General features: G+C 30.2%; 1 protein-coding gene across 2 annotated transcripts; it reads left to right on the top strand.

Moving 5' to 3' along the window:
• The first annotated feature begins 51 nt into the window (after nt 1-51).
• LOC107494623 (nudix hydrolase 13, mitochondrial) lies at nt 52-4,534 on the top strand. Of its 2 annotated transcripts, none has more exons than XM_021125048.2 (6): nt 52-410; nt 497-579; nt 3,235-3,349; nt 3,422-3,505; nt 3,696-3,845; nt 4,049-4,534. In XM_021125048.2, exons 2-6 carry the CDS (start codon nt 509-511, stop codon nt 4,301-4,303), a joined length of 675 nt encoding a protein of 224 aa, XP_020980707.1. In that variant the 5' UTR covers nt 52-410; nt 497-508; the 3' UTR covers nt 4,304-4,534. The 2 variants fall into 2 exon arrangements, with proteins under 2 accessions (XP_020980707.1, XP_052118698.1); XM_052262738.1 differs by having other exon boundaries at nt 3,422-3,509; nt 3,700-3,845.
• Nucleotides 4,535-10,346: the final 5,812 nt, after the last annotated feature.

Below are 10,346 nucleotides of genomic sequence, written 5' to 3'. Positions count from 1 at the left end.
AAAAGCAGGAGATGCTATTACTATATAAACACATGCCGCTGCAGAAGCCCGCTGAAACTTCTTATCCCCTTCTCTCTTTATGACTCTGTTTTCCGACGAAGCCTAATTATAATTCCTTTTTTTCCTTCTTCTTCTGAAACAAGAATTTCATACCCTTGTTCTGCCATTTGGTGGCACTAACACATGCCCCATGAAGAACAAAACACCGTTATGATTGGTTTCAGTGTTGAAGCATACGAAAATTTTAACAACAGAGAGAACCTTTATTGACACAATTGAATAGGTTTAACCCAAAATAGAACGACAACATACAAAAAGAAAAGAAAGAAAATCAAAGTTTGGACTGTGGTTCTTCTTTAGCTTTTTCTTCTTCAATCCCTCAGATTCTTCGTAAAGATCTCGTGACCTTGGTATGTATGAGGATCCTGAAAACATTTTCAGACACAAAGTTTTACCAATTTCGTTTCTTTCATGACTTGTTTTCTGGTTTGTGTAGAAATTGGAAACGATGTCGTGTTTGTCAGCAAGAACAGGACGACAAAGACAGCGTTATGAAGGAAATTTGCGCCTTGTCTCCGGGTTAGTCTTCCATTTCAACGCCATAGCTTCGTCTTCTCTTCTATCAAAATCTCTTTTTTACCCTTCTCTTCAATGCCAACCCTTTGGGATTGAATAGAAAAATAATTTATGAGAAATAAAATAATTGTGATACACTATCAGTCTTAAAAGTTTTAGATAATCGTTTAATTATATCCGTTAATATTTCTACTATCAATGTAAACCGTACTCTTTTTTGTTGATGTTATATATTAGGTATAAATTTAGGTATAGTCGTGTTCTAAATTCGTATGAAGTTTGTATTTGAAAATAGTTAGATAATTTAATAAATTTGACTAAATAAGAATTTAATAATTTTTAATGATAAATTTAATTTAAAAAAATATTATTTTTATATTAAAATCAGTTATTAATGTATTTGTGTATAAATATATGTGTGATTTAATTTATTTTTATAGTGTATTTATATTTATTTATACTAATGGTTGATTTTAGTGTACACATAATATAGCCCATAAAAAAAACTACACATAAATCTTTTCTTATATATTAATAAAATTATTTTATACAAATTATACATTAAAATTTAAGAGTCAAATTCTTTTAGTTTATTAATTCATTACTATTTTGTTTTGCCAATATTTATAACGATTATACTATGTGTACGCTAAAATCAGTTATCAATATAAAATATATATTAAAATACAAATATATATTAAAAATATAAAACCACACATATATTTATATACACAAATATATTACTAACATTTTTAAAGTACAAAAAATATTTTTATATTTTTGAACATCTATTGACCAAAATGAATAAGTTGTAATAGCCATAAAGTATTATGTTAAAAAAATAATATTTAGAATTACTTATATAACATAATATCCATAATTTTATATACATAATATTTTTAATGATATATTTATTAAATTTAAAATTATATAATTATTCTAAAAATAATTAATAAATATTAAATAAAATAACTTTTAGTCGTTTCGGCTATTTTTTATTCTCTCTTAAATATTATTGCTTTTATTATACCTTCTCTCTTGCTTGGTTTCCATTTCCCTTCTTTGTTGTTTCCTTTTCTCTTTCCTTTCTCTGTCTTTACTTTTGTCTTATGTGCCTGCAATACTACTAAATTAATACAAGTCTTAATCACGAACAGAAGCCAAAATGCCTAATTAATTTTTTGCTTACAGAGAAATATATTTTAAATCCAAATTTCGTAGACATCTTGTGTGAATAATGTATGTCAACTCAATTATTATTAACACTACTTGATCTTCCACAGACAAAATCATCACTAACGAAACTAAAATATGCAATTAATTAAGTGCATAATTTATAATTGATCCCTTTTAAATCCCATGTCCCGTTTCATGAAGAACTCAAAATAGTTATACAATATAACTAGATATTCTTTAAAAATAATCTATCATTCAATTTTTAGAAGAGAAAAATTAGAAAATAAATAATTTTTTATAAAAAATAAATACTTTTTATAAAAGTCAATATTTAAATTAATTAAATAATATTATTTAAATAAAAAAATTGATTAAAAGCTAAAAATTTAAAGGATAAATAACATTTTTTATAGTCATATGCATATATTAAGAAGCAATTTTTTTAAAATAAAATAAACATGTTCTTATATTGCAACAAATTTGTTTTTAAAAGTTATAAATAGTAAAATAATTATATTAGATGTACACTAAAATTAATTATTAAAATCAGTTATTAGTATAAAATATATATTAAAAATAAATTAAATAACATATATATAAATATATTTATGATTAATTTTAATGTACAAATAATATTGTTGATGGTAAAAATTACATTTGTGATAGAAATTTTCTATTTTCGAAGATTCCGAATTTTTATTTAACACACTTTTCTCCGTTAACCGTTTTTTTTTATAGTGTATGTGTGGAAGAGGACATCTTAGAACTGTTTCTGCATGATTATGCCTTGTGTGTTTGATAATTAATTAAACATTTCAATATTTCATGCGGATGTTTCCATGACAATCATGCATCAGAACAGTGGGCCATGTCATTGACTTAAACGTTTAATAAAAATAATAATGACACTCCAAATTTGTGGGCCATAATCATATCACCATATCAATATCATTTTATAAATCAACCAGGAAATTTTCTCCATAGTTATCGGTAACAACACCACCGTGGCATGCGCATATGCAGGGTTTAACTAGGGTAGTAACCATGATTATGAAATCATGTAATGAAAGAATGTGTTTGATGTATCAATAATCAATTATATTACACAATAATAATAACAGGTCCAGATGGCAAAATTCTCAAAAACAACTGCACCTTGCTTGTCAAGTAATTTTACATGCGAAAATATTTGATAACAAAAAATAATTTAATTTTGATATATTGACGGTGTAAAATAAGTATTTTATAAAGTTATGTACATTCGTTTTTTTAGATGACTATTCATGTAATTAATGTAAAAAATAGTTATTTTTATTGATATAGTGTTACATGATTAGATGTACGTATAAAACTATTTTAAAAATTAAATTTTGAACAATTTTGTTATCTTTTCTATAGAGTTTCAATATCTTGTGAGAAGAAGAAATTGTGTGAGATTTGCAAGAGATTCTGATGGTTAAGCTTTCCTTTGCATTGCAACAGGTGTATTCCCTATAGGTGGATAAAGGACAGCACAGATCAAACGGGCGAAACAGAGGAAATGATAGAAGTACTCATGGTTTCTTCGCCGAAACGCGATGATCTTGTATTTCCAAAGGTACTTGATAATGAATTAGATATTATCTATGTCTGCAACAATTCCCTTCATCAGCACTTGATCACTTTCCAGGGTGGATGGGAGGATGATGAAACTGTTACGGAAGCCGCGTGCCGCGAAGCATTAGAGGAAGCAGGAGTTAAAGGACTTCTAAGAGTAGGTTCAATATCCTTCTTGCTCATTCAACTTGTTCACTTATAGTTCTTCATGGTATGTTTATGCACACCTATTAAACTAAGTTAACTAACACAATTATACATTTAATCCATGAAAGCATTAACTGATGATGTCTACTATTGATTTTGATTTCCTTTGACTAATTAGCTGACTTTAATTTCATGTTTAGCAAGTTCCACTGGGAATATGGGAATTCAGAAGCAAAAGCAACCTTGACTTATGTTGCACGGAAGGTGGTTGTAAAGGATACATGTTTGCCATGGAGGTTACCGAAGAACTTCACACTTGGCCGGAGCAAAATAACCGCAGTCGCCAATGGGTAAGTGTAATGTTATGAAGAAAATTCATAGGTCGTGTTTGGTAACTGTTTCAAGACAGAGAGATTTTCTTTTTTTATACCTGTCTTGTTTTCTTAACAAGTTTTCATCTTTCTATTTCTCTGTATTGTTTACATAATAGAATGTATTTCTACATTAGAGAGCAGCTATATCTGAGTCTAAGTCTAATATTTTGTGTTCTCAGTTAAACATAAAGCAGGCATTTAGTCTGAGCCGGTACGAGTGGATGTGTAGCGCGCTCGAGGAGTTTCTTAGAGTCATAGAAGAAGAAAGAAAGCTTGAGAAGCAAGATGAAGATAGCATTGGTTGCCCTTCAAGTCTAGTAGCAGATGTTTCAGAATCTCAAACTATGGCACCGCCTAAGTGCTATAAAAGATCCTCTACTATGCCACACCATAGTATGAATTCTAAGAAAAACATCTTATCATGTGCTTCTTAAGAAATAGCCATCAACTTTAGCTTTTGACATGTTTTCTGGTTTCTGTTTTTTTTTTTTTTTTTTTTTTTTTTTTTTTTTTTTTTTTTTTTTATGTAATGAATCAATGTTGAAAGGAAGTAAGCAACATCTTCAACTGATGTTTATTTTCTTCAACACACTTTGTTCCTAAGAGAACCTTGTAAAAAATGTGAAAAAAAAAGAAGAAAAGATTCATGATATTTTAACCTTTCACTTTCTATTTAGAACAATTGATTTCATTGTCAACAATAATGATTAGTATTGGTGTTACTCTCTTTTGCTACTCGTTTCTGCGTCTCTTTACTTTGAATGGAAAACATGTTTTCCTAACTAATTAAAATTGAATCAGTTTGCCAAGGTCTCTTAACACAAAAAGTATGATTGCAAGAGCAGTGGTCAGAAGTTATGTTCAGAAGCCCTCTTGTCAAGATAGGAGGATTATTTGTTAATCTGAAGTAGTCAATGGAATGTTAATAAAATATTTTGGTCAATGGATTTTATGGGCCTAATGATATTTCGGCCGGGCTTGTTGGGCGCTGCCTAAAGAGGCGGCGGAAAGAATATGGGAGGACTGTTTATATTTTAGAACCCATAACTTCAAAATAAAAACATGTTGTCCAAAAAAAAAAAACATATCAGTGGCGTGAAGAACAAAAAAATTAAAAAGCAGTAACGTTGTGCTGCATTTAAAAAAAAAAAAAGGCAAATTCTTTTGATGGCTTTGAGTTTGGTGACGAATTTGTCGAACTTGTTTTTTATTGTAAATATTAAATATTAATTTTTATCTCTTTTTAATAAATTAGACAATTATGAATTTGTTTGGGTAAACTTTTAACAAAAAATTTTTTTTTAACTTATCTTTCTTTAAAGAATTTTGTTTTCTTGTGCTCTACGAACATAGGTGGGGTGACAATGGGTAGGTTAGAATAGGGTTTGAACCCAACCCTAATCTTACTGCGGGTATTTAACTCTATCTGCGAATTTTCACAAATATGCAATATTATTATATAACCTAACGAGCATGCAAATTAAAAATTTAATACAAACAACACAATTATCTCATAAATAACACAATCGTCCCATAAACAACATAACCATCAAATGTTCAATTATACATAAAAGTGTTTGCTTAAATTAATAACACAAACACAAAATAAATGTTGTGATATAATATTGTATCACTAAAATAGAATTAGTTTTCATATAAACAAAAGTGTTAAACTATCAATTGAGAATCTTGATTCAATGATAAAAATCTTTTGCAATAAGTGAGAGGTCTTTCTTCTTTGATTCAACACATACCTATAATATATACATATATAGGGTGCGGATTAGTCGGGTAGGTTTGAGACTCAACCCATATCCTACCCAATCCGTGCTCAAACTCGCTCCGCACTCAACCCAACTTGCAGCAGATCGAGTTAGCAACCCTATCCAATCAAGTTGGGTACTTGGGGTTAAGGTGCATGCTACCACCACTAGGCATAAATTAAGCATACCATCAACAAAAGAAAATAATGCTATTTATTGTTTTTATGCATTGAAAACATAAAAAAATTAATTTTTGCAATAAATAGCATTAAAACATATCTTTTTATGGTATGCTTAACCTATGCTCTTAGGACGCAAGATAGCAAAATCTTTTTTTAAAAGATCTTTTAAAAAGTAAAAATAATTTTATGTTTTGATGTTTCATGTAAAAAGATTTTTTTATTTATTAATTATATTTAAATTACAACAAGATAAAAGTACTTTTTTTTGTTTATTTATTATGTGAAAATATTTTTTTTAAATATATTTAAGAAAAAAATTGTAAATTATAGTTTCTCAAAAAATATATTTTTTATTTTTAAATTTTTTTTTATTATTATTATAAATTTATCAAATACACTACAAAATAAAAAAATATCTTCTTTCATTAAAAAAGATATTTTTTTATGAATTTAATGCCGCTCAAACAAGCGTAAGTACCTTGTTATTAGATGAAACTATAAGTATGTTTGTTTCTTCTAAGAATAATTTTATTCGAGTATTTAAATTTTGTTATGGGCTAGTCATGGTTTCGATAACTAAAAATGTTATGTGTAAAATCTATTTAGTTATCAAATAAAATCAATTATCATGTATTTGAAAAAGTTTATATATATTATTCGTATATATTTTAATATTTATTATTGTTCCGACGGTCATATGAAATCAGATGATAGTTGGACTTATTTATAAGGCCCAAATACTCGAAGAAGTTAATCTCCAACTTGTTCTATGTTAGGGAGCTGCTGTCCGAGTTTGTGCTGAAAAGGATGGGGGGTGGTACTTGCAAGACACTCTAATGTCTAAGTCAGCAAGAGTTAAGCAGGTTTAAGTGTATTGGGACATAAAGATATCTGAATGTGTCAGTGTATTTATAGGTGATGAGCTAATAACCACCGTTGTACTAAATACTAAATATTTTTTAAAAAAATTAAATTATACATAATAATTTATTACTCTTAAAAAAAGTTGGGGGGCCGAAACCGAGACCGCCACTCGCCCCCCTTATATCCGTCCCTGATTGTAGCATTTCTAGTGGCTAAAAGAAGAATTATTGGGTGGCCAACCAGGTAAATGTAACGGATGGAGAAAGTTTGCTAGTATGATATTTTTCATAAAAAAAGTACAGGAGTTGTTGTTTTGTGAATTTACTAGCTTTTATGAGTTTCCGTTAATAAAATATTCCTTTTTCAGTTATTGTTGATGTGGGGGCATGTAAAGGAGGATAAATCAAAACAGGCCCAATTTGAATATTGGTACCTAACTAATATATAAGTATAACCCGTGTATTTAATTAAAAGAATAAAGTATTGTAGTCCAAAGAAAAATTTTTCTCTTTTGGCCTTAGGCCTCTAATGTAAAAGAAAAAAGTTAGGATTAAGTACAATTTTGATCTTTAACGTATAAGCTAAAAATTTATTTTGTTCTTAATTTTTTTTGCTACAAAATAATTCTAAAAATTTTAATTTATTTTAAAATTGTCTTTTTCATCAAATTTTTTATTTTTATTACTATTTGACTCCTAACTAAAAAAATTATAAAATAAAAAAAAGAAAGAAAGGGAACAGGGAAGAAAGAGAATGGGGAAGAAAGAGAAGAACCGGAAGAGAGTCGCGGGAGAGGGGGTGTGGGAAAAGTTGCCATCGCACCGCCGCCTGTGATGGAGAGTGGGGAATCTCCACGCCGCCGCCGCCACTGCTTCCTAGCCGTTTTCGTTGCAATTCGCGGCGTCGTCACCACTACTGCAGCTCTTTTCACGCGATCCGCTACCATCACGGCATCTCTCCTCTCTTCGCGATTTGTAGCGATTCGCAGTTCACCGCCGCAGCCCCTCCTCTCCCACCACCACTGCAACCCTTTTTTCTTTAATTTTTCTGTTTTTGCTTCTCCTTTTGGTTTTGCTTTTGTTTTTGCTTTGATTTCATTATCCATTGTTATTGGTGTTGTTCTTCTAGTTGTTGTTGTTTCATTGTTGTTGTTGTTGTTTCACTGCTTGCTTCTGTATTCTGTTTCTGCATTCTGCTTCTGTTTTTGCATTTTGGGAAAGATGGGGGAAGGACATTTTTGTCCTAAGGTCAATTTTTAAACAAACTGAAATCTTAGGGACCATTTTGTAGTGAAAAAAAGGTTGGAGATGAAATAAATTTTTGGCCTCTATGTTAGGGACCAAAATCGTACTTAACCCAAAAAGTTACTATATGTGGATGAACCCTTAATGTGTGTGGATGGGTCATGGGTGTGTGAGTAGTGTCATAATCATATCTTAGAAAAATTATCAGTTATTCCGTTGTATTTTAATGGAAGACTGATGTTCCGTGTACGAACAAGTAACTGATGGACATTTATCTTGTAGTGAAGTGTTTAAGTACGAAAATATCCTCGAATTAAAAGGTGCAATGTCTGGATTGACCAACTGAGAGTGGATTTTGGTATTGTGGCTTCTAGTGGCCAACTAGAAGTTTTATGGTAAAACAAAATTAGAAAAGTGTATTTTCCTCCCGTTAGGTTTTTTGGGGCGTTTGGAGTGATAGTTGGTTTTCATTTTGAAGTGGAGATTGCGATCTGATGCTGCTGTGATTAGATGTTTGTGTATTGCCAGAACAAACTGAGAGTAGGACTGGATCCTTGAGGCATTGCAATTTCTTATAATTTAACTATGAAATATTTTTTCCATTTGCAATTTTTGGATTTGTGTTTGGTATTCCTATTGACGTGCATATTTGTTAGCCTAAAATTCTAAAGTCGTGGTATTTATAGTTGATTGGTTGCTTCTATAGTTGGAGTTTTTAGTTGGGAGGTGTATTTACGATTGGACAGCGAAGGCAGGTGTAGATTGTCGTTAGCATTGTGTGAATAGTTAACAATTTTACTGGTTAGCGTACATAAGGAAGAGAAGTAAAAGGCATGTTAGTTGGCGGCTGGACCGTCAAGTCTTGATAAGAAATATTTAGAAGGAATATGGTAGTGGCAGGGACGGACACAAAGGGAGGCGAGTGGAGGCCTCGCCCCCTCAACTTTTTTTAAATAATAATAAGTTATCAAATATGATTTAATTTTTTAAAAAATATATTTAGTATTTAGTGTAGTATAAATAAAAGTCCAATCCAACCTAAATATTAATAATCTCTAGTATCTAAAATAAGAAACAATATTAAAAAAATCTAAAAAAGATATTATTACTAATGTTTTTTAATTAAATAAAATTGTTCAAATCCTATAAAGTAGATTCTTTTTCTTCTTGTGACTGTTTTTCTTGATTTGTTTGGTATTAATTCTCTCTGTTACAACTGCTACAATTGAGAGATCTTTCTCAGCTATGAATATTGTGAAGAATAACTTAGAAACAAAATAAAAGATGAATTTCTTGCTAATTATCTTTTAATTACATTGAGAAGAAAATTACTGAAAGATTTGACACAAATTCTATTATCAATGAATTTTATGATACGAAGAATCAGTCATTTCATTAGTAAAAAGTACACATATTTTTTGTACTTTAAAATAATTCTTTGAAAAAAGAATAAATAGGTCCTTGATCTTTTGATCTGCAGACATTTAAGTCCTCGAGGACTTGAAAATTAAGTCTCCGATCTTTTTAAAACCTAGACATATTGTTCCCTCATGTTCACTTGGGTCTATCAGACTCAACAGAAAAATTAAACGTGACTCCCGTTGTACTGACCTGGTTGATACGGATGCACATGTGACAAAGTTTTTTAAAATTGGACAAATTAGACTTAGGGATTGATATATTCAGATTTTGAAGAGGTTAGGGACTTAAATGTATTTTTAAATCTTTAGGAACTTAAATATCCGCGAACCGAAAAGTCAGGGATCGATTTGTCATTTTCTCTAATTCTTTATCGGTATATTTTTATAAATACATCTTACATTATATAATTTTTTTATATATTTTTTAATATTATATGTATTATTGGCCCCCTCTCCCATGATAATACTCCTAAATCCATCCTTGTAGTGGTAGGTGATTCTGTGTGAATAACCATCGATAACCCGTTATCCCAAAAGGATTTGGGTTAAAGATGTAAGTTGTTTGTTGTAAAATAGGATGTTTAGCAACATGTGGGGTCTTGGCTAGATGGAAGCGGGTGGTAGTTGGAGGTTAGGTTCAGTGCTTGGAGTTTGTAACATTGTTGCATTAATAAGTTGTTTTTGTTGATGCCGGTGTATAGATGGGTACGAGTTTCTAATTTGATGACTGTATATGCAACATGATGCAAGGAATTGTTTTTGATATGTTTTTTAAGATTATTGTTTGTGGATAGTTTTATTGGCCTGGATCGTGAGATGGCATTATGTAGGAGGAGTGCACCTAGATTTGGAAGTCTGTTAGTCGATGTGGAGGAGGTTGTGAGTGAAGATGCAGAGATGATCAGCAATGTTCAGGTAAGAAGAAGGAGTCTGAATCATACTAAATACCATGTACAATAACTTTTGTTTGAATGATGTTGTGGCTTAATGTTTTTTTTTCCAA

Source organism: Arachis duranensis, chromosome 6 (assembly GCF_000817695.3).
Source record: "Arachis duranensis cultivar V14167 chromosome 6, aradu.V14167.gnm2.J7QH, whole genome shotgun sequence".
NCBI lineage: Eukaryota > Viridiplantae > Streptophyta > Magnoliopsida > Fabales > Fabaceae > Arachis > Arachis duranensis.
This window is presented reverse-complemented; position numbering and strand designations above follow the sequence as displayed.